A 16,253-nucleotide genomic window follows, 5' to 3' on the forward strand; every position below is an offset into this window, starting at 1 on the left:
GTAGGAACACACACCACTTGTTGACGTAATTATCCAATCAGTTGATCATGTGGCAGCAAAGCGTCCTGCGGAAACATGTCAGGAGCTTCAATTGATGTCAATATTACTCAGAATGGAGTTAAAAATATTGATGTCAGTGAGTTTGTCCGTGACATGATTGTTGGTTCGAGGGTTTCTGAAGCTGCTGTTCTCCTGTAATTGAGTTTTTACTGAGAATGGAGCCAAAAGCAACATCCTATTTGTTGCACTATATATTGTCCCAGATATTATTGCGATAAAAAAGATTATCATCACTATTAGACTATTTTTTGATACTGTTGAATCATGTAAGCCTGCAGTAGAGGCCTATTGGTCGTTGCACGTGCAAGGCCTACACGATTTATGTCACTGCTGAAAGAACTGTTAACTAAAGTTTAGACTTGCGTTTAGAATCAGACAAAACAAGTAATTTGAAGACATGGTGGCTTCAGAAAAAATAAAAATTTAAATCCCAGTTTTCTGACATTTTACAGACCAAACCGTTAATTGAGTTATCATATACGATGAGAACAGAGGATAGAAGCAGCGAGACTTGTTGGACTGTTTGTTGACATTCAATCTCATGTCAAAAAACACACAGGGTGGTCAGTGTTACGTTAAGTCAAGCCAGATGACGGACACACATCCTAGGTATGTTGAACTCCTCATAGTGGGCATTGATTTCTGCAGAAATCATATAATACACACTATGTTTTATACTGTAAACACATTGTGGTCTTTTAGCTGTATACTCAAATTACATTGAGACAATAATCAACAAGGTGGCCTAGAAGTAAACAGGAGCTTTTCTATTTTGTAGTCTGGGTTTTTATCCATTTCATTCACCATGGAACTGATTAATACCTTTATGATATATCAAACACCTGCATCACACATCTTCTCCTTTGACTCTCGATTGAGAAAGTTCCAATTCCCTTCGAACAACGTTTCCAACGCTTTTGTAACCTAGCAACCACACAGAGCATCACGTCCAAGTCACGTCATTGTGAGTTGTGCTGCATTCACGTGTTTAATTAATCGTACCTGAGAAGGGTCATGTGTAAAGATTTATTTCACGATGCCTACATTAATGTAAGTAACGTAATGTGGCATAGTATTTTTTTTAAATTAAAAATAATACAAAAAAACTTTCATTTTAAAGACTGTACGGAATAAACAGAATACTATTCATGGGCAAGTGAAATAACAAGAAGCATCGGCTTTGTTTGCTGTATCATTGCAGCTAAAAAAATCAAAACCTGTATTTTGACATACTGGTCCTGAAAATGTCCGAGCTACAGAATCGACAAGCACGAGGTGAAATATGAATTCCCAGCAATGCGCGCCTTTTTTTCCTCCTTTTTTTTTTTTTTTACCAATTTCCCTTGAACGCAGCACCAAACGTCAGCGAATGGGCGCGGTTAGCGCGCCGTGCCGACTTCCGGGAAAAACAACGTGAGTGGCGAAGCTCCCACATGTCAGTCTCTTTGAAGAGTGTTGCTCCTCACACAGCACCGTCGGCTCTACTAACCCCTGGCTCAGCTTCCGTGTACTGTGAACTGTACAGTGTCCAGCTCCAGGTGAGATCGAATCCGCAGCCGGTGCCATGGGACCCGCGGGCCTGGACAGGATCATTTCGCTGCAGAGAAACCCCGCAAACATCCGCAACCTGTGCATCCTGGCGCACGTGGACCACGGTGAGCTCCCCCGCGGAACGTGCGACACCTTCCACTTCCATCTGGTTTGGAAACTGCGGCTGCGCCCCCGACTGTGTGCGCACTCCTGCTTCACATGTCTTTATCAAGCAGCATGTTGACTTTCAGTCCTAAATGTGAGCAAAGAATGTAGGGCAAGACAAATGAACCAACAAGAGAAGTACAGCATGCTGGTGTACAGTGCGTCTTAACTGTCCGTTCCTCCCGAATAGGAGAGCATCGGCTCCCGAGTCCGGTCAAATTCCCCCAGTCTGTCATCGAGGACATGCCAGGTTGTGTCCAGATGGAGGGCGAGCACATCGAGCACAATAGTTTCTTTGCACACAGGAGACCAGAGGACAGGAGGCGGTTGCTGTGCACTCTGCAGGTCTCGAGTCCTCGGATGCACCCAGTATAACCAAAAGTGGATCCGGGTTTAAAACTCTTTGAAAAGAATGAGAATATTGCCGCCCATAATTCTTGTAATTTAGGACATACTGCATAGCGATAAAGCAAATCTGCATCTGCCTGGTCACATTTCTCACAGACTGGTGAGACTTCTGGGAAGACTTAAGGTTGCCTTACCTCTGAGCAATGCAACCTGTGCAACATTTTCAACTGTATCAAACAGTGCCTGGCATTGAGGGAACAGTTATTAACATATTTCACACCCTTATCCCAGACATCTCTTGCTATTTCCATCCCAAACTCTTTTTCCCAATTTTTATATAGTTCGTATTTACTTGTCCATAGTCCTGCAATATATCGTGTATATATATATATATATATATATATGAAATTGCATTTCTTTCCACTATACAGTCTCTCAGACACTGGTCCAGCTTGTCAGATGTTGCACTCTCAAAGTTGTGAAGATGAGTCTTCACTAAGTGTCTAATCTGGAGATATCTAAAGACGTCCTTGACAACTCATATTACTCCTGAAGCTGCCGAAATTCCCTGAATGTATAAGTCCCCAGCGCTACACTGTCCTAATTCCCTCCATCGATCAAAGGCTCCATCCATAGTGGAGTATGCCGATATCGGCAGTGCAAAGGACAGAGCTCTAAGTTTAAATTGTTTCACTATTTGTCTCCACATTTGAATAGTACTATGAATAATCGGATTGTAATTATAACAAGATTTTTTGAGACGAACAGGAGACATTATGATAGCACCCAGCGTGTGTGCAACTCTCTATTGCTGAGCCAGATTTGTTATTTCTGCGGAAGGAGCATGTTTGAATGGAATAAATGTATTGTTACAGACTTTAACGTAGCATATCATGACATGTCATCATACATTTAAGTTACATCTCAACTGTAGTATTTTGATTTTATTTTTTTCCAAGTCAAGTCAACTTTATTGTCAATTCCTGCAATATTGTTCCAGACATACAGAGGAATTGAAAAATTGTTTATCACGGACCCACGGTGCAATAGAACAAAAAATAAATAGAAATAAGAGTTAAGTAAGTAAGTAATATATACAATAAATTATTTCTAAACAGTGCAATAGTAAGAGTGAGGCAAAACCACATGGTATAGAAAAAATAAAGAAATTGAAAATGTGCCATAGAAAGGAAATAATGTACAGTGTGAGATATACAGGAAACTAAATAAATAGAATAAAACGAAAATGTGCATTAGAAAGGAAACACTGTACAGTATGTGAAATATACAGGAAACTAAATTTAGTGTTTGAGTAAATACAACTTGTTTCAATTCATTGAGTTGCTGAAACTGTACGTATGTCCTGATGAGTGTGTTTGTGACGTTACTATTCTGAAAGCTAATTTAGTGCATTCGGGACAAAATGGGGCTTAAAGAGTTTTACGGCTGCTGCCAATGAGCAACTTCACAATTGATGATTTCAGATTGATTTGAAAATAGATCATTTAACAAATACAATGTCAGAAAATGGTAAAAGAAATCAATTTCCCATTACCCCCAGATAACATCTGATTTTCATGTCAGTCAAAGTGTTCTTTATGAAAGGTTATGATTGATGTCTATTGGCGACATCACCTGGAACCCTCTGCATCTTTGCAGGCAAAACCACTCTGGCTGACTGCTTGGTGGCAAGTAATGGCATCATATCCAGTCGACTGGCAGGGAAGGTACGTGGCTATTTGTTACAGAGGCATTTTCCACGCTCATGCTTCAACATCCTCCCATGTTGTGTTGCCATTTGTGCTAATTTGTGCTGCGTGGATCCACCAGGTGAGGTATCTGGACAGCAGAGAGGACGAACAGGACAGAGGAATCACCATGAAGTCCAGTGCCATCTCTCTGCACTACAGTAATGGTAAGGCCACTTCGGTGAGCTCCGTGGTGAAAGCCACACTGTTAGGGTTCTAGTCAGGCTTGGACTCAGAACGCAGGTCACAGAAGAAGAAAAATGAAATAGTTTAAAAGACTTTCATTAAAACGTGTCACAAAAAGTTTATGCGAGCGGATGAACAGTGGCGAGGCAGGAGACTGGGTTCCAGAAGGAAAGCGGTCACGTCGGTGGATCCTAAGCACAAAGAGACTGAGTCAATGACGAGGCAAAAATCACAAAAGGCAAAATATCTATGGCAGGAGGGACAGAGTTGGCCCGGTGCAATACCAACGCTCTGGCTGGACGAGCAGACAAAGAGCTAGCCAGGAACCCAGGGAGCTCAAAAACCGGAACTGTTGTTCAGACTCAAACTAAACATCTCAGAATAAAACTTTTATAGAAAGTGTTTGTGCTCCATGGTCCCAAATAATCAAAACGTGGGAGTCATTTGTAAAATTCCACTGAGTTGATTTTCTCCTGAGACTTACACCAGATCTTATCATTTCCTCTTCTTGTGTTCAATATCTTTAGATGTTATACTATCGGCCTCTAACATATTTTCCTCCCGACCTTCTGACCTTCCAGTTTAGTCCCAACCAAAATAAAAGGCGAGAAAAGACAGTCCGGACCAACTGACCGAAATTTGTTACGAAGATAAGAGTTGGTCTCCGTCCAGGTGGCAGGGTTCAGTTTGTTTGCAGTGTAAAGAAAAGGAAGTAGAATTAGCATTAATCAATAAAAGAAGAAAAGAAGCGAAAGAAGCAAAAAAAAGACAGAAAATGCTTAAAAAAGATTTAATTGCAATGTTTGTAGTCTTTGCCCCTGATTATGTAACGTTGAAATTAATGAATAAGTGTCGAGTTCTGTGCCTGAAGTTTGCAATGAAAATGGAAATTAATGACATGAACTGGTTAATTAGAATTTTTTTGTCCATTCAAATGGAAAGACTACTGACTACGCTCAGATGTCAAACGTGGCGTATTAAGGCATAGGTGACATGGGCGGCCGCCCAGGGCGGCATTTCACCGGGTAGCGCTCGCAAATTATTTTTTTTCAATAGGTAGATGCAGCCCACGTGGGGAATGATGACAGGATGTACGATTGTCCCTCAGAAGGGTTAGACCTTGGTCCAGACTTTCTGGTGTGAAAATGGCCTTAGAGGATTGTCTGGACATGCCACGTCTTGTCACAAATAAGATAAATATTCAATAGAAGAAAAAATTGTATTGATTAATTGATGGTGAGTGGACAGATGCACCTTTGAATCTTGTTCCCTCAATATGAACCTCGTGCCCTAATTTGAAAGATGACAAAAGGTCATATGTTTACTATTAGCAAAGCATGCTATTGATTCTTGAATTTTAATTTATTCGTAGGATCTAAAATTGAACAAGTGTGACATTACTGTAAATTAAAAGCTGCCAAATTCTCTGTTGGGTTTCTGAGAAGAAGAAAAATAATTTGTGTGTGCGTCTCGCCTCCTCAGGAGATCAGGACTACTTACTGAATCTGATCGACTCTCCCGGTCACGTCGACTTCTCCTCCGAGGTGTCCACTGCTGTCAGGTTGTGCGACGGTGCCGTTGTAATCGTCGACGCTGTGGAGGGAGTGTGTCCCCAGGTAAATGTTTCTGTCTACTACATCAGAGATTTGAATCACTGTACATTCACATTCTTTCTTATGAAAACACTAAAGTCTGCAGTCTGTAAAGTTGGACATAGTTTGAGCTTTGTACCTACAGTAGGTGTGTTGGATTTGATGTTTGAATTTAGACAGTCAGTATGGAGATAATGTGCAGGTTGTCAAAGTTAATGTGGGTATTGTGGCTTCAGAAAGTATTCAGACCCCTTCACTTTTTTTGCACACTGTTGCAGAATTAATTTTAAAATATATTAAATTACAATTGTGCCCATCAGTCTACACATGTACTCATAATGAAGTAAAAGTCCCTTTGGAAAATTTGAGCCTTCTCAGTTAACTCCCTGCCAGTATGACTGAGAATCTTCAGACAACTTCCTATCTAGCGTTTCTCTTCCCGGAAACAATTTATTGCTTGATATTTTTCACAGACTGTTTCTCATGCTAACTATGCTATGTCTGCAATCATCATAATCATCATTACCGTCAGTATCATCTAGCATTCACAGGAAATCGTACTTCCACACCTTCCAAGAAGAGGTGTCTTGGGCTAAAATAAATTTTTAGTTGAAATATCTTCGAAACTTATGGCAATTTTATTCATTAAAAATGAAGTGTGTGTGTGTGTGTGTGTGTGTGTGTGTGTGTGTGTGTGTGTGTGTGTGTGTGTGTGTGTGTGTGTGTGTGTGTGTGTGTGTGTGTGTGTGTGTGTGTGTGTGTGTGTGTGTGTGTGTGTGTGTGTGTGTGTGTGTGTGTTGTAATGTAGACCCAGGTGGTGTTGCGTCAGGCGTGGCTGGAGAACATCCGGCCTGTTCTAGTCATCAACAAGATGGACAGACTCATCATGGAGCTGAAGCTCACTCCTCAGGAAGCCTACACCCACCTGCAGAAGATTCTGGAACAGGTGAGGGGCCCAGTTCTCATGTGACATCAGTGTGTTTGACTATAAATCCTGGGTTAAAAAAATCTCAGCCACAACATTGCACTGCCAAGTTACCTTAAGTGAGGTTGTGAAAGTGACCATGTATTTACTACTAAGGAAATGAAAAACAGTTACTTGTGACTTTGGGTAGTGACTAGAGACTGAACTATATAGATTTTTGGGGCCGATACTGATATTGGGAAGTTAAAAAATTAAAAAGAATTAATGACTTTAATGCAGAACCACATATTAACGCTTCAAGTTATTTATCTCTGTCCGCACAACACAGAATGCGCCCACTCAAACAACTTCCTGTTTCTTTCAACATAAGAGTGTCTTGCGATAAATTGATCAGTTTCTTATTGACATCCATTGTGAAAGTGACAAGCAATTCCTGTTTAGCAAGTGAATCGCATATTTCCCCGTGTCAGTTCTCCCGTTTGTTTCCATGACAAAACGTACTTTAAACTCCTTCCTTGTCCGTATCCATCTTTAGCCTGGATGGCTGAGGGCTAACGGTTATGCAGCACAGGCATATTTGATACATACAAGAGCAGCAGAATTACAGTAAATTCTGCTTTTATCTGATATTAGGTACTATCCATTTAAATCAATAAAGTCGATTTTTTATAATAGTTAAATAGTATAGTTAGGTCACAGGTTTGAGGGAGCAGGACCCGAGGTAAGAACGGAAAAGGAGTTTTTAATAACTAAGGTAACAAAAACAGACTTTCATAAATAAAATCCAAATACCCCCCAAAAATGCGTCAATGGCGTAAATTTTTTTTAACGCGTTAACATTTTCACAATTAACACAAATATAAATGCGTTAATGATGACAGCATTATTATTATTATTATTATTATTATTATGACAACCTTATTGAACCCTTATGACAAGGACATTTTATTCAGCAGAGGTGGAGATATGAAGACCAGAAGGGGGTAGATCCCACTGAAATCAAACCGATGGGAAGTGGTTGCCTGTTGGAAAAAAAGTGGCACCTCTAAAAAGGTAGATGGGTGAAATTACTTTGCCTGGAATTTTTTTTTCAGTCAGAAGATATTCTTGGAGCTGTGAAGTGCTGCTGGGGTAAGGAATGTCTGGCACACCCTGCTCAGCCTGCTGCTGCCACCACCTGACCTTGGATAACCTGAGGAAAATAAATGGATGGACCGAGGGTTTTGACGATGACTGTAAATGAGCATTTGTGTGCATGTTCTTCTCCGTAGGTGAACGCAGTGACAGGATCTTTGTTCATGTCCAAAGTGCTGGAGGAGCGAGCGGAGAAGGAGGAGAAAGAGAGCGAGACGACAAGTGGTGACCAGGTTTACGACTGGAGCGCTGGGCTGGAGGAGACCGACGACTCTCAGCTCTACTTTTCTCCCGACCAAGGGAACGTGGTCTTTGCCAGCGCCATAGATGGATGGGGCTTTAGGTGAGGCAGGTCTCCTGCTCAGTGGGAGGAATGGTCCTCGGATGCAAAAAGCTTAGGAAATGCAGAAGGCAGCTGATGGTTCAGTTGATGGCTATTTCGGTTTCAGCCTTGATATGATTGCTGTGAGGTAGATTTATGTGTAAACTGTAAATAACTAGCTCATGCATTGAGTCTATATTTTACGGAAGAGTATTCGGGCCAGACATAAGAAAAAAAAGGGGGAAGATTTTTTAAATTTATTTAACATTTCGACCATAAAGTCGAATTGTTGAGAATAAAGTCGAAATGTCGAGATTAAAGTCGAAATGTTGAAATAGCCCTAAACGGCTGTGTTGTGGTACCAGTTCAGCTCTTTTTTCCTTTTTACTTCATGGATCATAGAAACGGCTACTGTCCACATGAAAAGCCTTTGATACATGTTGTTTATGCTCGATTGACATGAGTAAGGGCATTATAGAAGTGGATGAATCAATGTTCCTCTGGGGTTTGAAGAGAAGTGACCAATCAAAGGAAGGGGGCATCCCTAACAATGGTTTAATATGGTCCTGGAACTGGTCCACAACATTAAAACTTAATCCTAAAGTGCCTAAAATCAGTTTCATTGTAAATGCAGTCCCTACCTTTAGACACACGTGAAGAAATGTTCACGTCCACTGGATGGTGCTGGTAACTTAAAAATAAAACCCGTGACTGTTGACAGGATCATAGAACCATCAGAGAGCAGAGCAAACTCCAACCTATCGATACCTTAAACACCCCCCTCCCCATGTTAGGTACTTATGAAAATGAAATGTGCCTCCCTAACCCTTCATTATGTGTAACCTTCAGATTAATTGGTCACTTTACAACATGTATTCTACATCCAGTGACACAGTGACAGAACACCTCTGTGCACTGGGCTTTGGTGCTAGGGAGTCAACGCTGAGAACATGAAGACCTAGTTCTGAGGGTTGCTGTGTCCTTGGGATCATGAGTTGCTATAAATAAACCAGTTCAGTTCCAGGGGTGACAGTCGAGTCTTATCCACACCCTCAACCCTGGACTTGCATTTACTTACTGTAGCAACATGATGCAACATCCGGGACCATGGATAAGCAATCGATTCGGTGTGAACTCGAAACAACGTCCAGCCATGCACTGTGGTAAAGTTGGAAAGATAATCACAGATTCAGACTTTTCAGATCAATAACTAACAAACAAAACACAAGTGTAGCCTCCTCCCGGTCGGAGTACACAATGAGCTACAGCATAAGTTTCATCCAAACGACCCAAATTCACACCCAAACGATTACTTATCCTTGGTGTCCTGGATGTTGCGTCAGATTTTTTTAATGCTGAAAAATAAATTTGCTATTAAATTTCAAAGTCTGGTGAGATAGATTTGCTTCCATAGATCCTGTATGTAATATGTAAATGGCCACTAATAATGTGATTTTGTATGATTTTTCTTTGTAGCGTCAAGCAGTTTGCTCACATCTACAGCGAGAAGATGGGTATTAAAAGGGAGTTGCTGCTCAAAACCCTGTGGGGAGATTTCTACCTCAATGCAAAAGCAAAAAAGATCATGAAAGGAGCTCAGGTAATGTGACTAAAATTGTAGATCTTTCTTAATGTGTGTTTAGTGTCTTTACTTTTTGTTTTTTTCAATGACTAGGGAGGGGCATTAAAAATGATTTTATTGATTCCAATACCATTGTCTACTCGGCTTATCTGTTTGATTCTTCGCTTGGAAAAAGTGGCCCTATAGGTTAACAGCATTACTGAACTGTTTCTGCAGCAGAAAGGCATGCATGTGAGTTAGCTGTGGCAATTTCCTTAATCAGTGAAAACACACACACACACATGCATATTTTAATGACACCAGTAAAAGTGGTATTGACTCTCAATGCATCTGGAAAACCTGCAAGGTTTGAATGTAACCTTCATGGGGTCGTCCTTTACCCTGCTATGCACTTGCCTGACAGAACAGACTGCATTTTAAGCAAAACTTGGTTGACTTGGACTTCCGTTAATCTATTGAATTAGATGATGGATTGATCATATGAATCATTACAGGTGGAATGGAATGGTTTCTATGAGACATTAGGCATAGATCTGGGAAATGTTCTAAAACCATTTTGGAACAATTTGAATGTTCCCAAGAGGTGACTTTAAAAAGAAGAATTTTGGAACCACCAGGACACCTACAGTATATTAGCCTATTAGCCAATCCTATTAGCCATTGGGCAAAATGAGTTGTAGTCAGGAAAGCACCCTGATGGGCACTCTAACAAGTGCTTCAGAAGTCCTCTGCAGAGATGAGAGAACCAACTGGAATGACGACCGTCTCAGCAGCTCCATCAATCAGGGCTTCGTGTCAGGGAGGCTGGACAGAGGCCACGCTGAGCGAAGGGCATAAACCCAACACTACAACTTAGGGTTTGACTAACGGAGAGCACGGGAAATAATGTCTCTGGTCTGATGAGACAAAAACTGGACTCTCAGCAGAACTCAACTGAAAACACATGCTCAGTCTCGTCTTTCCTTATCTCTTCCAGTCAGTCTGATGTCCTTTCTCTGTAACCTCCTTTGCTGCAGGCCAAAGGAAAGAAGCCACTGTTTGTGCAGCTTGTGCTGGATAACATTTGGAGTTTGTATGATGCAGTTGTCACAAGGTGAGTGAAAGATACTACCTTTTCTTAAATTATGGAATTATTTGTTGTTATGGGATGTTTAAACATTAAGACACACTGTCATACAATGAGTCTTATTTCAGTTTTAGTTGATAGTACATTATTAGTCAGAATTTTTACATCCGCCAGCTGACTATATTGAGATAACTTCTAGAAATAATGGCTTTTTTGTCTTCTTCAAAGGAGTGGAAGTGCAGAGTAAGCACTAGAATGATAGCAATGATGAAAGTGACTATAGACTAGATAGATATATGCATATGAGAAATATCAAGCAACATAGGAGATGAAAAAGCCAACAAGTTATCTGTGAAGATTCTCAGTCATCCAGGTCATGCTATATGAAGGTATCTAGACTTGAGTTTCTTTAAGACGTTTCACCTTTCTTTTGAAAGGCTTCTTCAGTACTAACCTCTTGTGGAGTCTTTAACACCTTGAGTGTCACTGAGGTCGCATGCCAATGTCGTTTGGCCTACGTCCCCTAACCTTAGCGTTTGTCTAAATGACAGTTTTAGCTCTCTGTCAGAAATAATCTTCGTCCATACTAATGCACCTGACTATTTGTCTACATGTGGACATGCACGTACCCTTGTAAAGAGGAAGTACATTGTCTACTTGCAGTTGCTTGCAGAAATGCTGCGAATTTAGAACAGCAATAAGGCAAAGTAAGACCAGGGATTTTTCTTTTTCTTAAGCCAGCGATACGGTGAAACAGGGTTAGTAATTCACTGTTGGTAGCAGACTTGTGACTGATAACACCAAATCAGGAAGTAAACGTGGGTGTCTACGTCGTTGTTTACAAAACCTGCTCGTCCAGATTAAAATGTAGCCATCACGTTTTCAAGATTATATGGGGCCAGCAGCATTGACATCAGTTTAGGATGATCGAAATGTAGTGTCAAATTAAGCAAAAGTGATTTTAATTTGTTTGGACACAGCCATGGTGTGAATGAATGTTAAGCTGCCTACATCATCTGCCATCAACCGACTCAACCGAAAAGCAGATTTTATCGACGATTGTAGACGGCCGAAAATTTCGACGTGCGAAACTCACATCCACGTCCTGGACAAACGACACTCAACGTTCAGGGGCTTCCAGACAGCCGACCGTCGGTTTGGTGTGTCCCGGCCATATAGGTGTTAATTACCCCAATTCAGATTTAATACTTGGGGCTCTCCACTACAGTCTAGTTGCCTCTGTTAGCACTTGCACAGAAAGTTGTTATATACAGTAGCCCTGAAGTGCAAACCACAAGGGCAACTCACACAACATGACAGCAATTCACCACGACACAACAGCAACTCCCACAACACAACAGCAACTCACACATCATGACAGCAATTCACCACGACACAACAGCAACTCCCACAACACAACAGCAACTCACACATCATGACAGCAATTCACCACGACACAACAGCAACTCCCACAACACAACAGCAACTCACACAACATGACAGCAAATCGCCACAACACGACAGCAAATCATTGGTGAGACTGAAACAGATTGGTCGCACCATGTCAGTTACCATGCTTAAGATAACGTTCGCAGTTTCTCCATCGGCAGTAAAGGGGAAAGGTACTGTGTAAAGAGAATCATATAAAGATAGGAGCTACAATATGTATTGCCCTCACTGCGTTATCACTCTGTTATGTTCGTGATAGTCATGCCATAACACCAGCCCGGGACGTCGAGCAAGCCAGCGATTCCCGACCGTAGTGGAGTTAGTTTCAAGTTGGATATAAAACTAACTACACCGCGGTGAAGCATTGTAAATGACTGACAGTGTCAGATACGTACCTACCCTTTCTGTTTCAGTCTCACCAATGCTGTTGTGTGGTGTGATTTACTGTTGTGTTGTGTGAGTTGCTGTTGTGTTGCGGTGATTTGTTGTCGTGTTGGGTGAGTTGCTGTCGTGTTGTGAGTTGCTGTCGTGTTGTGTGAATTGCTGTCGTGTTGTGTGAATTGCTGTCGTGTTGTGTGAGTTGCTGTCGTGTTGTGTGAGTTGCTGTCGTGTTGTGTGAGTTGCTGTCGTGTTGTGTGAGTTGCTGTCGTGTTGTGTGAGTTGCTGTCGTGTTGTGTGAGTTGCTGTCGTGTTGTGTGAGTTGCTGTCGTGTTGTGTGAATTGTTGTCGTGTTGTGTGAGTTGCTGTCGTGTGGTGTGAGTTGCTGTCGTGTGGTGTTAGTTGCTGTCGTGTTGTGTGAATTGCTGTCGTGTTGTGTGAGTTGCTGTCGTGTTGTGTGAATTGCTGTCGTGTTGTGTGAATTGCTGTTGTGTTGTGTTAGTTGACCAACTACAAGTAATCACCTTGTCACCAACCTTACAGCACCACCTGTTTGACATTGTGGTGTTGACATTTTGCACTCAATAACTACAATGGAGCGGGAGTAGGTCAGAACACGTTGCTGGGGTCCTCCTGTAAAGATGTATATTCTGTGTCTGTCAACAGAGACCAGGAGAAGGTGGTGAAGGTGGTGACGTCACTTGGAGTAAAGGTGATGGCCAGGGACTCTCGTCACTCTGACCCGAAAGTCCTCTTATCTGCAATCTGCAGCCAGTGGTTACCTGTAGCCCAAGCTGTCCTCTGTATCCTACAGAACCTGAAGGGGTCCACTTTCACTTCTTGTGTTTATGGTGCTACCATCGTTTGGCATTTTCTAGGATGTCGCACCTTTTGGTTTGTATTTTTTCTTTAACGCAGACTCTAGCGATGGTGTGTGAGAAGCTACCCAGTCCTTTAGACATGGCAGCAGAGCGTGTGGAGAAACTGATGAGTGTTGGAGCGCGACGATTTGACTCACTCCCCGAACAGACTCAGGAACTGAAAAGAGGTATACGTTACACAGTCACACAAACACACACACACGCGACTATCTAAAAGCTGCTATAGTTGCTAAATGGGAAATGTACTTTCCATAACACAAGTAATGGAAAAGTCTCAACATTCAATCAGCTCTGAGTCACTTGTAATAAGAATAATAATTTTATTCATACAGCAACTTTCAGAAGTAGCTTCACAAAGTGCTTTCACAAAAACATACAAATCACAGACAATTAAAATCAGCTTTCCAACAATAATATGGTTTTCAGGTCACATATCTGTATTAAAGATATTAAAGGACAATAGAAAGACAAGTTGTGAGCTCTTTTGGGGAGGAACTAATGTTGAAACGACACAACTGCCTAACAAACATTCAGTAGCCAAGTGTCTTGGGTTGCTGAACTCGTGCAATTTAGGCCCCTATGCATTGAAAGGGCTATATAATCACACTGTATCTTTTAAATATTTACGTAAACCTACTCAAAGTAAAGCTGAGACTTGGCACTTCAAAAAAGCATCCATTATTTCATTTTAAATTTGAGGAGCTGATGGGCTGCTCAGTTGGTTGTGGTTTACAACTTTTTCACCAGATGCCGCCCGAAAATTTCCAAACATTACACACTGGCGGCAACCTCGCTCTCATAATGTAAACTGTATTAAAAACAATGATGGAGGAGTGTTTTGTGCTGTTGCTTCATTGTAGTGTTGTGTGCAACGCTCTGCACCGCTCTCTCCCCTCGCTCGCTCTCTCTCTCAAACACATTGAAATGTATTGACCCACCTGTTGGTGAGCCAGCGGACCTCAAAAAAATAAATAAATGGGGCAGTAAGTGATCTTGGAGGCAGCTTGCTTCTCTCTCTGTTGTTGTTGTGATTTTTCTGCTCGGGCCAGGCAATCCGCCATATGGGACACGGAAACCACTAGACCAAAAGCGTGGAGTTGCAGCACCGACCCCCAGCAGGCCTCTAAGCGTATATGGACGCGTGATGTTTACAAACTTTACTCGCCAGTGGCGGACTCAGGCTGTTTGAGGGGCAGGGGAGAAAAAATAAAAAGGGCACCTACTGCACGACATGGGGCCCCACCAACGCGCAAAAAGCTATAATGCATCAAGTATGATGAAATAGTCTTCTTACTCGCAAGGGGCGTCTAACAGGGCACTTAAGTTTATCCCATTGTAAGTGCACCCACTGTTTTTGTCATAGGTTTTTGAGAGACTATGGGGGGTGGACGTCAGACCCTCTTTGGTGTTCCAGGGGCAAATTTAGTACATTTTAAAGTAAAATCCATCAATCTGGTGAACTTTGATAGCAATTTAGGAGGCTATATCTATAAAGGACTTTATGCTCTTGTCAACAATTGTGCTGTAGCCTTACAACATATACATGTGTGGTATGGACACTAACCTCCTTCCACATGCAAGTAAAAAAATTAAATGAGAATAGTAGCCTCTTTTGAAAAGTGCGATGCTGGGTGACAGACTGAGAGCTGCTCTACAAATTGGCTACGTGTCTAGCCGCGTCTTTGCATTGACTTTGTATCTATATTCGCGTTTGGTGTGAACGCACCCTTTATTTTGCTATGAGAAGTGTAAACATTTTTTTCAGTTTGATATGAGTCTATGGCACAACAAATTAGACTATGGCGGGCCGCTGCTGTCTCGTTAATCTATTGGAAACCCGGCCTATATGTCACCATATCCCATTTTCTCCACTGGAGGGGCATCCATTAGGAAACTTCCCCACATTCTCACACATGTAGGGACTCCCTTTACAGCACTGCATCACATTTTATCCACTGGAGGGGCACATCTCCATTAGAGTAGCACTGACTTGGGCACTTCATCATGTTTTCTTACCTGTAGGAGAACCGTGTACAGCACTGCACCCATTTTCTCTGGGCACACACTGTTTATAGGCAAATATTAACCAAATACATTGTAAGTCTTGGAATCTGTATGTGCTATGGAAGAACTACCATGACAACCCTGAAGCATAGCCATAATCATTTTTTCATAGGTGTTGTTGTTGTTGTTATTGTTTTTGTATTATTATTATTATATTGGAAAAGTCCAGTCAGTTGTTGGAGTCATAGTTGGATGTGGACTTTCCTTCTCTTTTTGCCTCGGACTGAGGAAGCTGTGAGGCTCTGAAGTGGCCAGCTGGCCATTTTTTTGGTTTACTCTCAAAATTTCCACACGTAAAAACCACACATACACCTAATGATACTCCTGAACAGAAAAGTATCCGCAAGCACAATACCATAATTGTATGGGAGCTTTGCAGCACTGCCAGCGCACAGTAGAGTGGAAAGACATATCATATGCGCGTGCATGGTTTTTTACATGTGTAAATTTAAAAAAAAAATGCCATAGTTGATCAGCTCGTCCGTGAGTTGGACAGTTTCTAAATGTTGGAGCTGGCTTGGAGTCTGGGGTCGTCCAACTCTTCTCGCAGTGACTTCCCCTCTCAGAGGCCTCGTGTTGCGAGAGTCTGATCTCCTGGTCTTTGTTGATTTTGAACATACTCATTGTACCATGACATTGTGTATGCGATTTGCTGCTGAAGGGTGACATTCCTGTGTCTTTCTGCCCTCAGATCAGTGTCATATCTCTGTTGGATACTTCTATATGCATAGGAGATATCACAATATGCCTGGTGGAGCATATTATATGAGACAGTGAGCTTCTTCAGCTCTTTCTGGGTTTTTTTCCTCTGCCTATTGACCGG

At 41.8% G+C, this 16,253-nt stretch overlaps 1 protein-coding gene across 4 annotated transcripts in view; it reads left to right on the forward strand.

The window, feature by feature from the left end:
* Window positions 1-1,439: 1,439 nt before the first annotated feature.
* The window catches only part of efl1 (elongation factor like GTPase 1), a 92,754-nt gene continuing 77,940 nt past the window's right edge, over window positions 1,440-16,253 (forward strand). The window contains exons 1-11 of one of the 4 annotated variants that reach the window (XM_047331588.1): window positions 1,714-1,849; window positions 1,946-2,100; window positions 3,763-3,830; window positions 3,934-4,018; window positions 5,520-5,653; window positions 6,438-6,575; window positions 7,826-8,031; window positions 9,487-9,610; window positions 10,609-10,685; window positions 13,152-13,288; window positions 13,411-13,533. In XM_047331588.1, coding sequence (XP_047187544.1) covers window positions 3,982-4,018; window positions 5,520-5,653; window positions 6,438-6,575; window positions 7,826-8,031; window positions 9,487-9,610; window positions 10,609-10,685; window positions 13,152-13,288; window positions 13,411-13,533 — 976 coding nt within the window. In that variant the 5' untranslated portion in view covers window positions 1,714-1,849; window positions 1,946-2,100; window positions 3,763-3,830; window positions 3,934-3,981. Of the gene's footprint in view, window positions 2,101-3,762; window positions 3,831-3,933; window positions 4,019-5,519; window positions 5,654-6,437; window positions 6,576-7,507; window positions 7,608-7,825; window positions 8,032-9,486; window positions 9,611-10,608; window positions 10,686-13,151; window positions 13,289-13,410; window positions 13,534-16,253 lie in introns of those variants that run through there. The other 3 variants (XM_035628358.2, XM_047331587.1, XM_047331589.1) reach the window with 3 other exon arrangements.

This window comes from Scophthalmus maximus, chromosome 4 (genome assembly GCF_022379125.1).
Source record: "Scophthalmus maximus strain ysfricsl-2021 chromosome 4, ASM2237912v1, whole genome shotgun sequence".
NCBI lineage: Eukaryota > Metazoa > Chordata > Actinopteri > Pleuronectiformes > Scophthalmidae > Scophthalmus > Scophthalmus maximus.